Below are 22,305 nucleotides of genomic sequence, written 5' to 3'. Positions count from 1 at the left end.
GCCAATCTTCCTCAGCAAAAAGAGGAGGACTGGCAGCGGTTACTTCAGGGCTAAACTTCCTCGGAAGAAAAAAATGAGAAGTCTAGTTGAACTGGGCTGCACCACAGTTTCTCACGTGGGCCACTGGGAATGACGCCAGTTAGCGGGGAAGTGGGTGGTCCATTCCTACTGTGAGGCTTGCTTCCAGATCCACAAAATCCCTATCGATTTAGATAATGCCTGCGTCCTATTGTACTGTGAGGTTTACTACATGTCAATTATTCACCATTAAACCTATTTCCCGTACAAAAAGGCATCATTGGTTTTAAAAACTTATAGGCAGATGGACAATAATGTGAAATTTCAGAAACTTCTGAAAATATATACATTGCTTGACTATAAATTCTAGATAAGTAGTAGAACTCATAAAAGACATACATGTCCTCATTACAGGAAGGGGCTTCTCCAAAGCTCACCAGGCCTGCCCACCCCGGTCCTGGAGTTGGTTCAGGAGGGCAGTCGAGTTGAGGACTGAGGCACAGTGGCCCAGATCCTGAGGTTAACTCTTACCAGATTTCTGCTCTTGGACACATCACACTCTAGGACTCTGCCCCTGATGTTGACCTCCAGCCCCAGAGCTTGCTAAATAGTCAGAGGACATGCAAATAGGGCCCTCCCTCTGCTGATGAAAACCAGCCCAGCCCTGACTCTGCAGCTCTGGAGAGGAGCCACAGCCCTGAGATTCACAATTGTTCCCATTCGGTGATCAGGACTGAACACAGACGACTCATCATGAAGTTTGGGCTGAGCTGGTTTTTCCTTGTTGCTATTTTAACAGGTAATTTATGGAGAACAGGAGACATTGAGTACGTGAGAGGATGTGAGGGATGGAAACAGTGGATGTGTGACAGGTTTCTGACCAGGATGTCTTTGTGTTTGCAGGTGTCCAGTGTGAGGTGCAGCTGGTGGAGTCTGGGGGAGGCCTGGTGAAGCCTGGGGGGTCTCTGAGATTCTCCTGTGCAGCCTCCGGATTCACTTTTGATGACTATGCCATGCACTGGGTTAGACAGGCTCCAGGAAAAGGACTTGAGTGGGTGTCATTCATTAGCTGGAGTGGTGGTAGCACACACTACGCTGACTCCGTGAAGGGCCGATTCACCATCTCCAGAGACAACGCCAAGAACACGCTCTATCTGCAAATGAACAGCCTGAGAGACGAGGACACGGCCGTGTATTACCGTGCAAAAGACACAGTGAGGGGAAGTCAGCGTGAGCCCAGACACAAACCTCCCTGCAGGAGGGGCTCAGGACCACCAGGGGGCGCTCAGGGCCCCTGCGCTCAAGGACCATCACAGAGGCAGGTGCAGATGGAGGGTAAGGACTGGTTTCCTGTCATGGCTTCCTTTTCTTATAAAAGTTTCCCCAAGATAATCTCTCTGGACTTGTGATTCTTAGCTCGCCTCTGTAGTCTCTGAATTAGAAAAGTCTGTTGTAATAGAAGGAAAACATTCTCACAAGCACAAATTACAGAGTCACTCACAGACAGCTACACTTACAGTTACTCCCTAAATGCCAATTACTTATCTAGGTTTTTGATATTCATCAGCTAAATCTATGGAAGAGACTCTATGGGATTCCAGAGTGCAGCTCCACACAACACAGCTCAGTGTCCAACTAGCCAGCAAGCAGCTGCATAAAGTGCAGGCTGGACATCAAGCCACAGAGGCACTATGAATTCAAAGCAAGAGAGGAAAGACCCTGGTGGTGGTAAAGGCTTGGCACCATGCTCATGGCACCAACAGAAGGTGACAACTTGCAAAGGCACGGGGACCTCCCCCCCTCAGGGCTTGGTATGGATGTCCAGTCTGATGAGAAGCACACACACCACGGGAATGTGAAAGATCTATTACGTACACTATTGAAATCTCTGGGAAGAGCAGGCAGGCCTTTCAGCAAGTCAGAAATGCTCTGATACAACCAGGAAAGGAGGCTTGCTCAGGGCTTTAGTTGTGGTTCAGTGGTGGGGAAGGGTGATGGCTCCACTTACAGGAGGTTGATTTCAGTCTCCCACTGACATCAAAAGAGCAGACCCCTGCCTTCTTATCAGATTTCCTGTGGGGAGGGGGGCAAAAGAAGAGGGAGGAATGAGCCTTTGGCTGTCAGCAGTCAAACATCAAATATAGAATCTGACTACTTATTGCACTTAACAATCATAGTAAGACATGAAAGGGGATGGGGAGAAGAGGAGGTGGTTCTTTGTAAAATTAACTTCTGAAGAACCAGGCATGGCCCACAGAGCGTCTCTCCTGCCTCCCTGACCAGAACTGTGTCACAGGTCAGCAGAGACAATGAACCCCGATGGGGAAGTGAGGCTGCATCGATGAGGGTGCTCACTTTTTCATATGAAATTAGAACCACAGCTCCAATGAGAGGAGGCTGTTTGAATTATACATTGCTTTTGTAGCCGATGGCTAAGGAAAAATGACACTGTTTATACCACTAATGATTTCATTTAGACTCTGTTATTCCATATTAGAGATTGACATCAAGATTGTCAACAAGCAAATTTCCATAAAGGAAACTTAATTACTCCCAAATATCTACCTATAGCTTCACCAAAAAAGTCCTAATTGTGATTGAGTTTCATCTATACTCCCAGCATTTGAAGCAGTTCTTCCAGCAGAGTCTAGAGAAGAAAAACAAAAATGGGGAAACTGAATGTCGTACATGTTCATCACACCAGACTCTACTGAACTAACATGATCCAGGAGCACTGCCGTGGTTCTCTGCAGAGTTCACGCTTCCATATTCACAATAACTGTAACACAGTCTCTCCACTATCCTCAGACATGTGGCCTAGTTCACCCTCTGTTCTGAGTTTATCTTCTGGACTCTTTATATGGGAAAATAAGCCATCGGTTAGAATTTCCACATCTCCCTCACATGAAACCCTCTTGTATCTTCAATTCTCCCTCTGATCATGATGTTGATTCCCCTTGGTGAATTCATTAGTGGTCACCTTCAAATGCATCTCATTTAAATGTTTAACCCTCTGCTCTGAGAGAAATTTTGGTCATAGGATATAATGATCATCTGGACCAATTTTTGATGACAGATTAGAAATCTATAAATAGTACAAATGGAAAATAATCACAGTAAAGATCCGTAAACTGAGATGAGGTGAATACTCTTGCCCCAAGTCACTTGGAATAGAGAAATACCAAATCCAAGCACAAACTTTAAGGACAGCTCTCCCATTGGAATATCTGGTATAGGATCTAGGACTGATTGCCTTTGGAAGGCAAATACCTCTCTCATTACTAGTGATTTGCTCTGTAACTAAACTAATTTGTACTATGATAACACTGTGATGTCATGTAACACTAGCATTGATGGTAAAAATTGAGTATTTATCATCAATGAGAGATATGATAATATTGATAATGATGATCAAATCTTTAGGGAGATTAAGTTAAAGCCTCCACTGGATGTAATGGAAATCAATGAAAAATGACTGGCCTCAGGAAAAATTGGACTTTGCTAAATCTCAGCTAAATTTTATGCTTAAAAGTTCTGCATAAATGTATCACAAAGTACCAATTATGGTAGATAAAGGGGAAAGTGAGCTATCAAATTACAACAAAACTGAAAAAGTATAAAGAGTCTGTGGTTTGGGCACTGGAGGGACCAGGGGAGTTCGATCTCAGCTCTTCCCCACTTATAAGGATATAGCTCCTTACAGGCAAAATTCTCCTTACACTCGAGAGCCAAATCCACTTTTCTGTGTGGGAGCTTACAGCTCTCTCCTCAAACAGGACTGAGGCCTCTGGCGAAGGCAGATCTGTGGTCTAGAAGACGAGACAGTTGGATCTTCTCCTTTGCCTGGTGACGTCTTCCCAAGGTGAGTGTCTCAGATGTCACTCATGAGTCTATGGGGATGGTTGTGACTGCACTTGACTTACAGGAACTGATTCTCCTTATCTTCAGGTATTGTGTCTTAGATGAAGCTGTAGGATTCAAGCCCGGGAAGATGAAGCTCTTGCAGAGCCTCTCCATTACCTGTGCTGTTTCTGGTTATTCCATATCCGGTGGTTATGAACGGAACTAGAAGCCCCAGTGAAGGAAGAGAATTGGATGGGGTGCATAACTTAGGGCGGTAGCACATTGTACAGCCAGTAGTTCAGGAGCCCCATCTCCATCTCCAGAGACAAATCCAAGACCCAGTTTTCCTTCAGCTGAGCTCTGTGACCACCAAGGACATGACTGTATATTACTGTGTGAGAGACAGTGAGGGGAAGGCAGTGTGAACCCAGACACAAATCTCCCTGCAGGGAGACAGGAGGGGCTGGGCTGCAGGGACACTCCTGACCACCAGTGGGTGCTCAGGACACCATGTGGCACTCAAGACCACCAGAGGCTGCTCAGGATCCACCAAGCAATACTCCAGACCATCAGGGGGTAATGAATATCCATGAATCACAGAGTCGCAGTTGCAGGATCAGGTGCAGATGGAGGTAAAGTTCTGATTTCTTGTCAGCATCAGAGACTTTCTCTTTATCTAGCACGTCCTCCAGTGAACATCCCTTGATGTGTGATTCTATGATAACCTCTGAAATCAGAGTGAGAAAACTTTGTTGTAACAGGAGGACCTATTCTCATATTCACAAAACACAGTGTCACCAAATGGGGCAGAATTGACTCTGCAAGTGGTCACCAGGATTGGAGTCCTGAGCAAGCTCCAGGGAACCTGGTCATTCTTTTCTGATCATACTCAGAACAGAGACCTCATTGGGATTTCCTGAATAGAATGATCTTTGGGGTTACAGATAAGAGAGAGTCTAAGCCAGGGTCAGAGACCATAAAACCCAATTGATTTCACATCTACTCCTCCTCAGGTAAAATTGCATATCAGACTCAAAACTGATCTGATTGTTTCTTTCTCTGGTAATCCATTTACATTTTCTCTAGTCTTTGTTCCAAGATCTCTCTTTTCTTTTTTGGTTTTCCAAAGAAAGGATTTTTTCTGTGTTCTAAATCCCAGGGCTCATGAACTTTATCTAGAACTCAGCTTTTGACTCAGACTGGTTACTGAGGGTACCTAGGAAAGGCTGACTGGACTTTCTCACTCACCATTGCCCAGGACCCTCCTTCAGTCCTCTCTTCATGGACTAATTTTTAAATGCAAATGGCCATTAGTAACCAAGGAGATATTGTTTGGTTAAAATGGGATGAAGAATTAAAATTGACATCAGAGTGATGTCAGCAACATGGCAGAGTGAACTGCTCCCTTTACGTCTTCCCCCTTTGAACCACAACTAAATGGATATTCATTGACCCATGGAGGAAACCCACACACCACAACAGGATGCCTGAGAGACCCACACAAGTATACATCTGAAAGTGGATTGACTGGCTCTCCCGGAAGTGGTGGAGATAGGTGAACACTCCCTATCCATCCCCAGCAGCCTTGTGCATGCACACAAATGCTTTCTAGCCTGGTGCAAACACCCATAGTACTGCTGCACCCAGAAAGTTGGGATGTGCCCCAGGGTGAATGTAGAAAGTGGTGGCAGCAGCCCTTAGCCCACTTGTGATTGGTTTCCTGGCAGCAAGGAGCCAACCATGCCCCTGTGGTCCCAATGAGTGGCTGTGGCTCAGTCCCCATGAGCAAGCCCCACTTACCAAGCACAGTGGTCAGTGTGACCACACAAAGAGGTGGTGGCGTTATGTACGTGCCTGGGCAAGCACATTCCTGGCCCACACAAGTGCCCCCCAAAAGTGGGAACATGTACTGGGGCAATTGTAGGAAAAGATGGCTGCTGCCATTAGCTGGCTGATGATCCCCTCCTGGAGGTGGCGGAGCCCACCATGCCCCTGTGGCCTGAAAGAGTGGCCCTGGCTCAGTCCCCACAAGGAAGCTCAGTCCACCAAGCACAGTCTATACAGGTATCTGAGCACTTTCCAGGCCAGTAAAAGCACCCATAGTACCCCTACAGCTTCCAGAAGACAGGGTAGGATCAGAAACTCAGCTCCTGCTTCCCTCTAGAAGTATCAGGTGGAATTTGTGACCTAATACTACCACAAATGTGCCAGCAAAAGATTAGTTCATCAAACACCATGAGAAACTACAGCAACAATTCAGACAAGAAGGAAAATGACAATTCTCCAGGAAACAATGTTGAAGGCACAGAAATTTACCATCTAAATGACAGAGAATTCAAAATACCTAACTTAAAGAAACTCAACAAGTTACCAAAAAGCTCAAAGAAAGTTCAATGAGCTCAGTAATAAAATTAATGCGAAGAAGGAATACTTCAACAAAGAGATTGAAACTATTTAAAAAAAAAACAAGCAGAAATTCTGGATATGAAAAAAACAATAAGTAAATAAATAATAATCTAGAATCCTTAAAAACCAGAGCTGATGTTATGGAGGAAAGAATTAGTGAGTTGGAGGATAGAAATATAGAAATCCTACAGGTGGAAGAGGAGAGAGAACTAAGATTTTTTAAAAATGAAGGAATTCTTCAAGAAATATCTGACTCAACTAGGAAAAGCAACATAGAATTATAGATATTCCAAAGGGAGAAGAGGGGGAAAAGGTGAAGAGAGCTTGTTCAAAGAAATAATAGCTGACAACTTCCCAAACCTGGGGAAGGAACCAGATTTACAAATACATGAAGTTAATAGATTGCCTAACCACATCAGTGCTAGAAGACCTTCTCCAAGGCATATAATAGTGAAACTGGCAAAAGTCAATGACAAAGAAAAAACATTAAGGGCAGCAAGGCAGAAGAAAATAACCTACAAGGGAACCCCATCAGGCTTTCAGTAGATTTCTCAGCAGAAAACTTACAGGCTAGGAAAGAATGGAATGCCATATTCAAAATACTGGAAGACAAAAACTTTCAGCCAAGATTACTCCATCCAGCAAAAGTTTCCTTCACATATGATGGAGAAGTAAAAGCTTATCCAGATAAACAACAGCTGAAGGAGTTCGTTACCATTAGACTTATCCTACAAGAGATGATTAAAGATGCCCTTACACCAGAAACAAAAAGGCAAATGTCTACAAAGCTTTAAGCAAGGAGATAAATAGAAAAATAATCAGAAAACTTCAGCTCTCTATCAAAACAGGGGAACAAATACTCAAGTATAACTTAATAGGTAAAGGGAAGGAGAGCATCAAAAGTAACTATAAACACTTCAACTTAGTCACAAACTCACAACACCAAACAGAATAAATTGTGACAAAAATAACTCCGAAGAGGAAGAGGAAAGGGATGGAACCTGCTTAGGCTAATGGAGATAAGAAGCTATGAGAAAATGGATTATTTTTTCTACAAGATCTTTTATACAAACCTCAGCGTAACCACTAAACAAAAAATCAGAGCAGAGGCATGATTCACACAAAAAGAGAAAACTGATAAAATCTCCCCAGAAAACCACCAAAATGAAACGGCAGTTAGAAATACAAAGGAAGAGAAACAATGGAAATGTAGAACAACCAGAAAACAAGAGAGAAAATGGCCACATTAAGCCCTCATATACCAACAATCACTCTAATGTAAATGGATTGACTTCTCTAATCAAAAGACACAGAGTAGATGGATGAGTTAAAAAACAAGACCCAACAAAGTGCTGCCTCCAGCAAACATATCTCAGCTCTAAAGACAAACACAGGCTCAGAATGAAGGGATGGAATACGATACTTGAAGATAATGGCCAACAAAAGACAGTGGGTGTTGCCATACTTGTATCAGACAAAGCAGACTTCAAGATAAAAAAAGACAATGAGAGACAAGGATGGACAGTATATAATGATGAAAGCACAGCCCACCAGGAAGACATAAGACTTATGGATATGTATGGATCTAACACAGGAGCACCAAAGTACATAAAGCAAGTATTAATAGACCTAAAGGTAGAAATTAACAGCAACACTATAATAGCAGGGGACCTCAACATCCCACTCACATCAATGGACAGGTCATCCAGACAGACAGTCAACAAGCAAATAGTGAATTTGAACAAAACACTTGATCAGCTTGACTTAAGAGATATCTAGAGAGCATTCCATCCAAAAGTAACAGAATATACAATCTTCTCAAGTGCACACAGATTATTCTCAAAGATAGACCATATGTTGGGAAAAAAGGCAAGCCTCAATAAACTTAAGAAGATGTAAATCATATCATACATATTTTCTAACGACAATGCTATGAAAGTAGAAATCAACTGCAAGAAAAAAAAACTGGGAAAGTCAGAAATATGTGGAGACTAAACAACATGCTACTCAACAACTATTGAATCAGTGAAGAAATCAAAGGAGAAATTAAAAAATACCTGGAGACAGGTGAAAATGAAAATACAACATACCAACTCTTAAGGAATGTCGAAAAAGCAATAATAAGAGGGAAATTCATAGGAATAGAGGCCCACATCAAGAAATAAGAAAAATCTCAAATAAGTAATCTCAAGCTGCACTTAACAGAACTAGAAAAAGAAGAACAAACAAAGCCCAAAGTCAGAAGAAGGATGGAAATAATAAAAATTAGAACACAAATAAATCAAATAGAGACTAAAATATTCAGTAGAAAGGATTAAAGAAACTAAGACTTGGCTCTTTGAGAAGATAAACAAAATTACAAACACTTAGCCACACTTACCAAGAAGAAAAGCAAGAAGGCTCAAATAAATAAAATTAGAAATGAAAGAGGAGAAATTGCAACAGATATCACAGAAATACAAAAGATTATAAGAGAATACTTTGAAAAACTGTATGCCCACAAATTAAATAGCCTAGGAGAAATGGATAAATTCTTAGACGAATACAACCTCCCAATATTGAATCAAGAAGAAATAGTGAATCTGCATTAGACGAACCACAAGTGAAGAGATTGAAACAGTAATTGAAAACTTCTCAAACAACAAAAGTCCAGGACCAGATGGCTTCTCTGGAGAATTCTACCAAGCATTCAAAGAAGATTTAATACCTATAATTCTAAAAGTATTCCAAAATTTGAAGAATATGGGACTCATCCTAAGTCATTCTATGACACGTTCTGTGTCTACTTGCAGAAATACGTGTTTCTTTATTCCAAGTAGGAAGCACTGAATTAACTGTGTGTGAGGCTCTGCTGTCTTCTTTGGGTGCTGTGGCTGTGATGACTTCAGAACCAGTTGGCCAAGGATGATAGTGATGCATTGTTTGTCACAGGTTATAGGGGAGAGGAAAGGACCAATTCAGGGTCAAAATTGAAAATCTGTCCTTCAGAGTTTTTAGTTTCATGTGGATGCTTACATTTTTTCCACATTTCTTCAGAATGGAAACCTAACTTTGGTTAGAAGGAGCCCCATCAAAGATGTCCATCTCATGGGTTGATGAGCTCTCATAAAGTAGAGACATCATTGTACAGGATGCTTCTTGGGTCCCTGTGATGACTACAAGATAGTGAGCCCTCAGCATTTGGATGAGGAACATAGACATTCTGCCAGAAACGAAATGGCCCTACTCAAGGGAACAATGCCATAGCTGTGGTATTGAATGAATCCTCAAGGGCATGGGTAAGTGGGTTAGGCTTCATCCATGACAAATGGCTTCTGTACCTGACCTGGTGTTGAGAGAGTGTTCTGTGAAAGGACTACTACAACAGGATTCCCAAGTGTCTCACTTTGAAAAGCCAGATGCTCATATCCCAAGACCTACAAGATCGTAGCCATCTGGGAGACATGTCTTAAAAGGCCCATGTGCTCAGACCTACCTGCCCCGTGGCCCCGCTCACAGGCAGCCACATGCCCAGATTTAAAGCGAAGGAGGCTCACCTGCTTACTTTAAAGCATCAGCATTGGACACGTCACACTCTGGGACTCTGCCCTTTCTGTTGATGTGCAGCCCCAGAGCCTGCTATATAGTCAGAGGACATGCAATAGGGCCCTCCGTCTGCTGATGAAAACCAGCCCAGCCCTGACTCTGCAGCTCTGGAGAGGAGCCACAGCAACAGGGTGTTCCCATTCTGTGATCAGGACTGAACACAGACGACTCAGCATGGAGTTTTGGCTGAGCTGGGTTTTCCTTGTTGCTATTTTAAGAGAGAATTTATGCAGAACAACAGATGCCAGATATGTGAGAAGATATGAGCGAGAGAAGCAGTGGATCTGTAACAGTTTCCTGACCAGGATGTCTTTGTGTTGGTAGTGAGGTGCATCTGGTGGAGTCTGAAGGAGGCTTGGTATACACGGGGGTGGGGTGCTCTAAGAGACTTTCCTGTGCAGTCTCTGGATTCATCTTTGATGACTACGCCATGAACTGGGTTCACCAGTCTCCAGGAAAAGGGCTTGCCTGTGTGTCACCCATTAACTGGAATGGTGGTAGTACAATCAACGCTGACTCTGTGAAGCGCCGATTCACCATCTCCAGAGACAACTCCAACAACACCCGTATCTGCACGTGAGCAGCCGGAGAGTTAAGAACACAGCTGGGCGTAACCGTGTGATAGATGGACTGTGAGGAGTAGTCAGTGTGAGCCCAGACACAAACCTCCCTGCAGGGAGACAGGAGGGAAAAGCAGCAGGGGGCGCTCAGGACCACTAGGAAGGCTCAGTACCTAGTGAATGAGGGAACTTACCCCAGGAGCAGGTGCACCGAGGGGCTGAGAACAGGTTTCCTGTTGTTATCGTGGACTTTCTCTCCCCTTGGAGCTCTCCGATGTCCCCAGGGACACTTTTGCCTTGTTCTTTGTGACCCTAATTTCTCCATTCTCACTGCAGGTGAGGAAGGAGTAAGTGGCATTCTCTGTTTCCAGGTAAGATGTTTCCAGTCACTGGGGCTCAATGCTTCACCAGGTTTCTGTGGGACCAAATTTCTTTCTTTAGAAAAACGGATCATCCTGAGGATGCTCACCATCCCTGTGATTGGGAAGCATTTCCCACAAAGAGAAACATCCATGAAATCCTCACTCCCTACGCACTGAGCTCATCCTTTCTGCTCTCAGCAAACATACATCTGTTCCCACGGGAGCCCCTTCCCTCAGACAGGCACAGATCTGTCCCCACGTAGCATCACCAGGAATCTGCCGCAGGGAGTCCTGCTCTCTCTGGGCAGTTGCACCTCTCACTCCTCATGCAGTCTGCAGGACTTTGATTTTCAGAACTTTCCACACTCTCTCTTTGCCCATCAGCCTCCAGGATGGAGAAGTAGCCTGCCTGAGGGCCAGACAGAGCTCTCAGAGCCCACATGGAGAAGACAGGAAGACCATGGCACAGATGTAAATCCATCACAGCCCTGCTGGGCAGTGCTTTGGGTGGGGTCTCTGAAAGCAGCCCTGGAGGTTGTGTTGCAACATGTATTTCTCAGCTTCCACATGGAGAGTCCAGGTGGATAATGAGAACCAGCTGGACAGAGTCCTGATCCCTGCCCCGCCTCTGCTTTCCCTCGAGTATCCCACAGAAACCCCGCACCTATCACCCTCTCCTTCTACTGTCTAAATTCCTACTAGATCTGTCCTAAGCACGAGATCCCTGGGCCTTTGGCCTTCTTGCTCTTCCCAGCTCTCCTCTCGGTGTGAGGTACAGAGTGGAGAATCAGTAAAGTTTGACAATCAATGCATCTGACCTCACTAATTCCCCAAATGCACATTCATGTGTCCATCCCTTTGTGGACACACCAGGGCAGGTCACAGTGAAACTGGCAAACAGCCACTGATGATTAAGTATCTAGGTACTAAAGTTTTCTCCTTTTGGCGATTACTGATTACAGCTTTTAGCTGCGTAACCCACCCGTTGTTAACTGTGCTGCTTAGGCAATATGCTATCTGACTCCCACTAGGCTCCTGTAGATAACATCTCCCTGGAGCCTGCGTCACCACGGCAATGGGTGTGTGAGCTGTTTTTCAGGAATTAGAATTCCTTGTCCACTTCAGGCCAGTTGAGACCATCAACTCATCAACTGGGCCCACACAGATGTCCTATAGGCGACATTTTGACGTCAAGAGGCTAAAAACTCCACCCTCAGATCATGCCAATGCCGCCATTTTGTGAACATGCGTCCTATGAAGAGACATGAAGTCTGACTACACTTGCGCAGATCGTCAATTACCTCACCTCTCCTCACCTCCAATCACCTACCGCCACATTTCAGACCACCTTGGCTCCTATCCGATAAATACCCCTGAGTCCCTATTTTCGGGAAAGTGGATTCGAGGCTCATATTCTTACTTCCTCACGTGGCTGCCTTGTGAGTAAACTCTCTGGCAGCTACAATCTCATCATCTCGGTGTTTGGCTTTCTCGGCAGCAGACAAAAATGAACCTGATTCAATAACAACAGACACGTGGTCTGAAGCTGACATCAACTCCCTGCTGAGCCCACATATTGTGCGCATATAATTTGAGGTCACAAAAGCTTTAGATCTGGTGAGGTCACAGCTGGCTGCTGACCTCAGGACACCTCTGGCCACACACACACCTATGTCAGAGTTGTCCAGCTGGCCTCACCTTCTGCAGAAAACCACAGTGGACATGTCTACAGACAGCTCAGGTCAACGGTGATCAGGGAATGGGCTGGATGGGCTGGTCACCCCCATGTCCTCAGTGAACAGAGCCCAGATACACAGGTAACACCTTCCAGAGCCACAGTTATTTATGGAAGAGACCCAGAGCAGAACAGAGAGCAGAACCACAGGTGAAAATGCCTTTAGGGGAAAATTAATAAGTAGCAATCAGAAGTGAGCTAAGTGGTCTAATGATTAATTTGCATACCGTGCAGAGAATGTGTAATTAAAATAAGCATTGCTTTTAGTACACACGTTTAAAATAATGACTTCCTGCCATTCGTTTCTACTCACTCTCCCTCTCTCACAATATCACTTGACTTCATTGTCAACTTTAAGGGCTAACTACAAAAGTTGCAAATATCAAATCAACCAGAGACATGCCCATTTCTGTCACTAATAAGGACACGGTAAATGATGCAAAATGGCCTCATCGTCTGTGACTTCATCATTTTCTCCTCTTTGCACAGTAAAAACTTGACCTTAAAGATGAGCTCTTCCATCCCAAAGGAGGATGGACAGGAAGCTGAGAAGAAATCAGGACTGTGCAGGCTCCATGGCTCAGAGTGACCAGGAGGGGACACCATCACCTCTGCTGTCTTGTACCTGAGCATCCCCTGAGTGGTTATATTAGTGAACGCACTGGAGAACATTCTTTAGAATTTCCATCACCCATTTAAGTGTAACATGTCCACTACTCTCTCAAGACAAACTGAAAGAGCTAAGTACCCTCCAAGTCTTCACATCTTGTAAGGTCCATTTTCTGTTTCGCCTGTTCTGATGTTAGCTCTTCACAAACAACTCTACAAATGGCTCTTCCTGGAATGATTAACATTCTCAGTGTGAGTTCCAGCTGATCCTCTTTATGTCTCATTCTGCACAACCTCTCTGTAGGCTTAGTCCTTGCTGGCCATCTTCATCTTCTTGAAATAATCTCTCAGTTGGTTTCTTTTGTCATCTCTACTTAGCAACTCCATCATGTCCTTTGATGTTTCTTCCACATCTTCTTGATGTTTAAATATTACAGTTTCTCAGGGATGAGTCTGATTAGCTGTGCTATCATACTCTAGGGCAATTCACCTTCTAAAGTCCAATCAAATGAATTAATCCTTGAAGCGAATCAATACTTCATCCTAGGAAAGTTGCTCTCCTGGTGAGGGCCACAGCAAATCAGATTTCAACAACATTATGGATTCCAAACAACATGGCTCTACCACTGTTAATACTCACTGCATTCATAGGAGAATTTCCCATACCATGGACAATGGAGGTTGACAATTTTCTTAGGAGCTTTTAGATAAAACATCAAAAATAAGACTCATAATGAAAATATTGATAAATTAGACTTTGTTAAACTAAAAACATTTGTCCCACCAAAGATACCATTAAGAGAATGAGAACACAAGCATAGACTGGGAGAATATATTTTCAAACTAAACACCTGTTGAAAATTTGCATTGATAATATTTTAAGAACTTTATATATAATGCAGGAGAGCCCAGAACCCTCTGACCACAAGCCTGAGCCCCAAGGGTGGGGCAGAGGGACGCTGGGGAGCGAGAGGCTCCCTTCAGGCTTAAAGTTCCCTGTCCCGGGTGCAAATCTAGGCTAGGATCCCTCTCCAATTGCTTCCCTCTGAACCCTTACTTCACTGCTAACACTAGGCTGAGAAAGCAGGCCAGTTAATCCTCAGCTGTAATAATGTCAATATTTGCAAGATGCTGGATTATACAGATGCAAAATCACTCTTTTTCTTTTTGATTTTTCTCCGTGAAAAAGTGTGATTATTCCTGATGTAATGAGTTTAGGTTCTCTGGAACACGCCACAGGCTGACTCAAGGGAAGGGTTTGCACAGGGAGCCATAGACACAATTTAAAACTCCCGACATCAAGAATCAAGGGTCTCCCATCATGCCTGTGCTTGGGATGTAGTTACTCACATCAAAGTAAGGTCATAAGTGCTTGAATTTTTTTTAAAAAGATATGAGAAGAACTGTCCATAATTTTGTGATTATTTTTATACCAAGGCAGACTTCAAAATATTATTTATATATAAAATTATTATAATTTGACAATTGTGGATATGGTAAAGTGTTGGGCATCAAAACTATCTAGAAAAATGCTAATCCCTTTTAATATCTATTTCAAGAAGCATGAGATTTATAAAATTTAATCTACTCATCTATCCCAACATTTACCTTATCGTTAGAAAGGTGAAGCTGTTCTTTGACTTGATCCAATGCATCTCACAAACCAAGTGCTCCCCTTCCTAGACTTACACGTTGAGTGATTTCAGGGAAGAGACACCTCGCAGGGGCCCCAGAAGGACTAGAGGGTCTGACCTCAGTCCCTCTCAACTTAGAAGGACTGGGCTCCCCACATGCAAAATTCTCTTGATGCTGGAAGGTAAAATCCACTCTTGGGCTGTGGGAGCACACAGCTCTCTCCTCAGACAGGGCTGAGGTCTCTGGGGAAGGCAGAGCTGTGGTCTATAAGAAGATGAGACTGTTGAGTCTTCTTCTGCCTGGTGATGGCTCCTAAAGGTGAGTGTCACAGATGTCAGACCTGCGTCTATGGGGATGATTGTGACTGCACATGACTGACAGGAACTGATTTTCCTTGTCCCCAAGTGTCCTGTACCTGCAGCTGCGGGAGGTGGGCTCAGGACTGGTGAAGCCCTCACAGACCCTCTCCCACATCTGCTCTGTCTCTGGCTTCTCCATCACAACCAGTGGTTACTGCTGTTACTGGATCCGCCAGTTCCCAGAGAAAGGGCTGGAGTGGACTGAGCTGATATTTTATAATGGGAACACTAACTATAGCCCATCCCTCAGATCCACACTTCCACATCCAGAGACACACGTTAAAAATAGTTCTCGCTGCAGCTGAACTCTGTGACCCTGGAAGGCATGGCCATGTGTCACTGTGCAAGACACACAATGAGGGGCAGTCAGTGTGAACCCAGACACCGACCTCCCTGCAGGGAGACAGGGGGACCTGGGACACAGGAGGGCTGCAGGAGGCGCTCAGGACACAAGGGGGTGCTCAAGTGCTATCAAGCAGAGGGGACCAGCCCAGGGCAGGTGCAGTGGAGGTTAAGAGCAGGTTTCTTGCCAGCATCTGGGGCTTCCTCTCTTCTAACAGTTTTCCCAGGGAACCTTTCCAGATTAATGATTCTGTGCCTTCCACTGATGTCTCCGAATTCAGAAAGATTTGCTGCAATAGGATGGAACATTATAGAATGCACAGAAGGCAGAGTGTGACTAGGAGGGGCACAAGCATCTAATCAGGATTCCTTTTACTTTTTCTCAATTCTATTTTACTTGCTTTCTGTTTGCTCCTGGTTGGACGCCTCCATCTGCTCCACGCTGCTCTGCCCTCCCTCTGGGAAACGGCTTTCTCATGGGTATGTCTTGAGTTTAAGGAATGAGAGTTCCTGTTCCCAACTGTGAGGTTCCAGGTGCACCTACTGGGTTCCTCCAGGGCAAGGACATCCTTCCAGAACATGACATCACATGAGACTTACCTGGTTCTTCGCCTGTTGTGCTTTCTGAATTCCAGCTGCTGGGAGAGGCTTGAAATCTCTGAGATGCTCAGTGATGTCTGTCCAGGGTCCACTTGCACTTGGTGAGATTAGTTTTCTGCATCCTCTAAGGACCTCTAAGGGAGCTTCTGGTTTCTGCTCTGACATGTAAAGATCTTGGAAATCATAACTCTTATTCTTACCAAAAGAAGGTGGAAAAACTGAAAATTAGTGACTTTTCCTTGATCAATCAGAGAAACTGTGGGAAAAACCTCCACCCCAATAAGCGGAAACACAGGCACATCCAGAAGCCATGGTGAGATCAGCCGCCTGGAACAGAAGCGCTGGAGGCACAGAGAGGTGGAGCACTTTCAGGGTAGCTGTGAACTGCTGGGGGACACAGGTGGGTAGTGTGAGGGTGAGAGCTCCTGGGTCCATACCCCACACCTTTGTGGAATCTCCCTCCAGAAACCTCCAGGTTCTAAGGTGAGGATCCAGACCTGTCCCCTCATGCCTCTGACAGGGGAAGGGGAGATTAATCACTGAGAAATCCACCCAGAACCTTCTCCAGGCAGACCCTCCAGGTGTATCCGGGTGTGTCCATCATCACGGTTCCACCGGAGGTGCAGATCCATGAGGAGACAGGATTTCCCACGGGGAACTCGCTGCATGGTTGTGGGTCACTGTGCAGTGAGCCTGTTGTCATGTCTGACGGGGGCCTGAGGTCCATGTGGCAGGTGGTCAGGAAGGAAGATGACCAGCAGAATGGAGCCCTGAGGATGGAGGATCCCAAGTCCGTCCTAGTTACCAGGTGTCCTGCAGAGGCAAGGGTGCCCCTCATGGAGCTGAGCTTGCTCACCTGCTGGCTGCTGCGCAACCCACCTGGTGAACCTGCAGGGCAGCCTCACCTGAATCCACTGAAAATGATGCTTCCCCCTCCTCCTCTGACTTCTCAGCAGTCTCCCTTCCATCAGGCATGGGAGTCTCCAGGTACCCTCAGCTGCAGGACTAAGAGTAGTCAGGGGGTGACTGCCCAAGTCTGTCCTCAGCCCCTTCCTCAGGCTCATGCACTTTGTGTTGTCTGGAGGGTGCTAGGCAGCAGCGGCAGCCCAGAGTCCCCACACTGTCCAGGCCTCTTGGTGGGTGGCAGTGAGTCCCAGGGCCCAGCCAGGGTTTGGGGTAGAGACTCAGACCCCACCTCTTGGGGGAGGGGCTGCGAGGATGCATTGCACAGGGCCCTGTGTACAGGATGGAGGATGGGGCACTGTTGCAATCATCTGAGGCCCCCCAGGACAGAGGCAGCATGTGTTCACCTCACAGGGAGAGCCACATGGTCCCTCCACAGACAGCATCAGGCTCAAGTCTGGAGTCATTTTAACCAGGCCAGGAAGCAGATGCATCTCCCCAACTGAGGCTTTTTAAGTGTGGCTCTTCTGTTCCAGAGACTACAGAACTAAAAAGATGAGTCAGTGCCCCCAAGGAGCCCACCTGCATAGGTGAGACAGGGACGTGATGACCAGGAGAGATGCCCCCACCAGAGAAGGGGAGCAGCAGAGGCCCATCCCAGACACTCTGGCCCACAGGGACTCCGACCCACCACGCTCACTTTTTGCAGTCCCCTCTTCCTGCATCAGCAGGTGCTTCTACTCCTGGAGATGGGGATGTTGCTCCATCGAGGGCCCTTCACGGCCCTGCCCTCAGAGCTCCTGGGGCTGTGCCCTCTGAGAATGGAGCCCAGCTGAGTCTGTAGGTTTAGTGAGACCCTCCATACACATCCAGGGGGCTCAGTGTTGGTCAAACTGACTGGGCTGGTTTGACCCTGGGTCTGACCTTCCATGGGACATTCCTGGACCCTTCTCGCTGAGGCATGTGGAGAGTTCCAGGCGCTTGGAGAAGAAACCCAACGTGAACACACTTTCCAGTCTCCACTGGCGTCGTGTCTCTTCTGTCCTTTTTCTCAAAGCTGGTCACATACCCAGGCCTAGAGTCTGTGTGATGAGCACTGCCCACGTGCCAGGTACAGGAAAGAAGGGCAAATCTGGGGCTCATTACTGCAAATATCAGCTACAGGATGTGTGTGTGTGTGTTATGGCACAGTGGGTGTGGATCAGACCGGGAGCCCCATGGTTTCTACGTGCAGGGATCTCTGATGTGATGATAAAGCAGAGGAACCTGAAGGAGACGTGGGGCTCTGCCAAAGGCCCCCAGGGTTCCTGGACTCCCCGTGGGTGTGGACCGTATCAGATCATCGTGCAGCTCCAGGGAAGGGGCTCCCCGGTGGTTTCATAAAAGCCTTGTTTGGGGTCTCCCTGCAGAGCATGTGGGCTTAGTAAGGCCAGTTCACTATTTCAAGAGATGATGTCAAAATGCACATGGTGTCACTGCAGGAGCATCCTGAAGCCAGGGCACAGCCATCAGTAATGAACGAGAGACACTGAGTGGTAAACGCCCTGTGAGCCCAGATAGGACCCTCCCTGCAGGGCGGGGGCTGGGCGGCAGGGGGCGCTCAGAACCTCCCAGCACAGAGCTCCAGCCCTGGCACAGGTGCACAGGGGGATTGAGAGGGGCTTCCTGTGAGAGTTTTCTTTTTTCAAAAAAGAAAAAAAAAATCTATACTGAGAATTTGACAAGGACTGCTGCTGTGCCTTCAAATATGGTGTGCTGATGGGAGCATTTACCTTACTCCATAAGTCAGCGAGAGCCACATTCAAAGTGGGTATTTCTAGGCCTTCTAGAGATCTTAATTATAATGAGCTGGGGGCCAGGGATGTTTTTATTAACCCCTTGGTTGCAGAGTTTTGGGAGATACTCTGACCTCAGGAGTAAGACATTCAGATGTCAAAACCCAGGTGGTCTCTGTGCCATTCAAAGCTGGGTTCACAATGAGGAGCATTTCTTGTGCGTGCTTGTTCCTCAGTGGGAGGAGTCTGTCTGCAAATGGTTCAGGGACAATGGCAGGGGACATGTATCCTCAAACAAGGATTAGGACTTGGGATCTCAGCTTCCCACTAAGCATGGTCCCTGTGTCATCGACCTTCTCTCAGGTTAAGACAAGTATTGACTGTGAAATATTTAGGTTCCTGAATATGCAAATGATATGAAGTGTACTTAGTTAAATACTGACATGTCTGTGCCCTGAGGGCATCACCCAACAGCCACTCCCTCCCCTACAGAAGTCCTGAGAGCACAGCCCCCCAGCATGGACTGGAGCTGGAGCATCCTCTTCTTGGTGGCAGTGGCTACAGGTAATCAGTTCCCCGGATCCGAGGATGAGGAGGAGACCAGGGCCAGTGAAGGGGGATTTCATCCACTCCTGTCTTCTCTCCACAGGTGTCTCCTCTGAGCTCCAGCTGGTGCAGTCTGGGGCTGAGGTGAGGAAGACAGGGGAATCCGTGAAGGTCTCCTGCAAGGCTTCTGGAGACAGCTTCACTTATTACTCTATGAGCTGGGTGCGACAGGCCCCTGGACAAGGTCTCGAGTGGATGGGATATATCTATCCTGAATATGATGCTATGGGCTACCCGCAGAAGTTCCAGGGCAGAGTCACCATGACTGCGGACAAGTCCACGAGCACAGTCTACATGGAGCTGAGCAGTGTGGCATCTGAGGACACAGCCGTGTATTACTGTGCAAAAGACACAGTGTGATAACCCACATCCTGAGCATGTCAGAAACCCTGAGGGAGACGGCAGCTGTGCTGGGTGGAGGCGATGCAGGGAGCATGATTCATTTCTTGGCTTCCTTAGAAAACAGGGTTAGAAATTGAGTAAAAGGAACAACAGAACCGTGTACACATGTTTTTAAGGGGGATGCTGCATGCAACAATCACCCTGTAAGCGAACTTTAGGGAGCAAGGAGAAGCTCAATGAATAAGGCAGATGTAAGCATTCCCATGGGGGTTCTTGTGTGAACCTGTTTTTAAATGATTTGTTTTACTGCCTTAGAACAGGACTGCTCCCTCAGGTGAAAAGTGCAGGTGTGACTCCAGAGGAGAGTGTTAAACTGCCGCCCGGGTGCCTTTGCTGCCCCCACCGATGGGCAAGAGTCCCTGGCGCTCCACATCCTCAGCAGCATTTGGTGCTGCCCGTGTTCAGGATTCTCGCCATCCTAGGAGGTGGGTATTGGCCTCTCATTGTTTTAATTTGCAAATCCTTAGTGACATGTGATGTTGAGAGTCTTTTCATCAGCTTATTTGCCATCTGTTTGTCTTGTTTGCTAGGTTCAGATCTTTGCTCCTTTTTTAATTGAGTTGTTTGTTTTCTTCTGTTCAGTTGTACGTGTCTTTGTGTTTCCACCATACAAGTACTTACCAAATACGATATTTGGAATTATATCCTTTTGTCTGTGGCTTGCCTTTAGATTCCTGCAACACTGCCTTCCACAAACAAAAGTTTTTTAAATTTGATGCATTCTAATTTATCAATTTTTTCAGGGAACATGTTTTTGGTCTTATTTGTAAAAGCTGGTGGACAAATCGAAGGACATCCAGGGGATCTCCCAAGTTCCTAAGTGAGGCCACACTCAAGGGATGGAGCTCCTTAATCTGGAAGGGAGAATTACACCAGTTACTTGGAATTCTTCCATGTGGAGATTGGTCCTCTCCCCCGTGTGTTTCATTCATTCATTTGTTAACATCAGTATGGACTCATGGATACTTATTTTAAACTTTGCATTCAAATTAAACATTACGTTATTCATTTTGTTCAAGTTGTCCCAAGATTTTTATCCTTTGGGGGCACTTTGGTGTTGCCTCCTAGATCCTTTTGGAATTCCTCTGTATTTTTTTTTTTATCAATTCCTTACTTTGTGCTACTGCAAGATGCTCCAGCCTCATCTTGAGTATTCCCTTTCCAAGCCCTAGAACTAGCCATGTCTCTAAGGAATTCTGTTTTTCTTTGCTGTGGAAGTGTATTAGAAACCAGGAGTTTGGTCTGGTGTGCCCTTTCTCCTGGAGTGTCATTGCTTCTATGAGCACTCAGCTGGCAGACCAAGGAAATATGTGAGTATACTCAGCAACGTACACACAGATATCTACAAGAATTTCTGACTCTAATGTTCTTTACTGATATTAAACTAAGCTCGAGAATGTCCTGGTGCCTCCAGCCCTACTACTCTACCACATGGACCTCTCTAGCCTCCTCTCTTGTCGCCTAGAACCTCCCACTCCAGCAGTAAGAAGTCTGGCTAGCATCATAGGCCATTTCTTTCTTAATCGTTCAGTGCCAGCGTAAGTGCACAGTGGCTTCAGAGTTGGCAGCACACCCTCGCATGAGAAACAGCTCGGTCAGCTGGAAGGCACAGCACTTCTTTCAACCTGAACTCTTGCAAACTCCACTCATTTTGGAAATTACTCAGGTCAGGACCTTGTTGCCCCCATCACACTCAGTAAGTTTGTCTCAAAATTTATAATGCCATTAGTTTTACACAGTCTGTATCCCACCCTGAGATCCATGACCTACTACATGATTTTTAAATTGTAACCGTTAAGGTTCACTCTTTGTGCTGTAAAATTCTTTGGCTTTTGGCAAATGCATAGCATTGTGGATCCACCATTGTCGTACCATACAGAAGTTTCACCACCCTGAACATCACCTGTGCTTCACAATTCACCACCCTGAACGTCACCTGTGCTTCACTTTTCACCACCCTTCCTCAAATTCCTGGTGTCCACTGAAATGTTTATCCTGACTACAGTTTTCCACTCCCAGAATAGCCTTTAATGAAATCGTGCAGTATGTAGCTTTTAACACTGGTCTCTTTCAGTTGTCAATCTGCACCTAGGATTCATTTACACCAGCAGTGAACACTCCAGAAAGGAAATGAGGATAATAGTCCATTCAAAATAACATGTAAAAGAATAAAATACCTAGGAGTAAATTTATCGTAGGGCATGAGAGATGTGTACACTGAAAACTACAAAACATAACTGAAAGCAATTAAAGACCTAAATATACAGAAAGATATCCTGTGCTCAGAGAGTGGGAGATGTTTTGTATTGTAAGATGGCAATACTTCCCCCAAAGTAATCTACGTATTCCATGCTTTCCTTCTCTAAATTCCAGCAACACTTTATCAGAAAAGGGAAAGTGAATCCTCAAGTTAATAGAGGATCTATGGCTTACCAAACAGCCAAAACAATATTGAAAAAGAAAAACAAAATTGGAAGACTAACTTCCTGACACCAAAATTTTCTACAAAGCAAAAATAATCAGAACAGTGTGGTACTGGTATGAGGACTGATGAACAGATCAGTG

General features: G+C 45.6%; 2 gene segments (V, D, J or C); both read left to right on the top strand.

The window, feature by feature from the left end:
• Window positions 1–22,305, top strand: part of LOC106827306 (immunoglobulin heavy constant alpha-like) — a 678,397-nt gene that overhangs the window by 215,714 nt on the left and 440,378 nt on the right.
• Window positions 682–20,748, top strand: LOC106822878 (immunoglobulin heavy variable 1-69-like). The segment is given in 6 exon segments: window positions 682–817; window positions 922–1,353; window positions 3,795–3,880; window positions 19,225–19,296; window positions 19,382–20,165; window positions 20,484–20,748. Coding segments are annotated over 2 exon segments (363 nt in total).

Source organism: Equus asinus, chromosome 7, assembly GCF_041296235.1.
Source record: "Equus asinus isolate D_3611 breed Donkey chromosome 7, EquAss-T2T_v2, whole genome shotgun sequence".
NCBI classification, from domain to species: domain Eukaryota; kingdom Metazoa; phylum Chordata; class Mammalia; order Perissodactyla; family Equidae; genus Equus; species Equus asinus.
The sequence above is the reverse complement of the archived record's forward strand: the minus strand, read 5'-3'. Positions and strand labels throughout refer to the sequence as shown.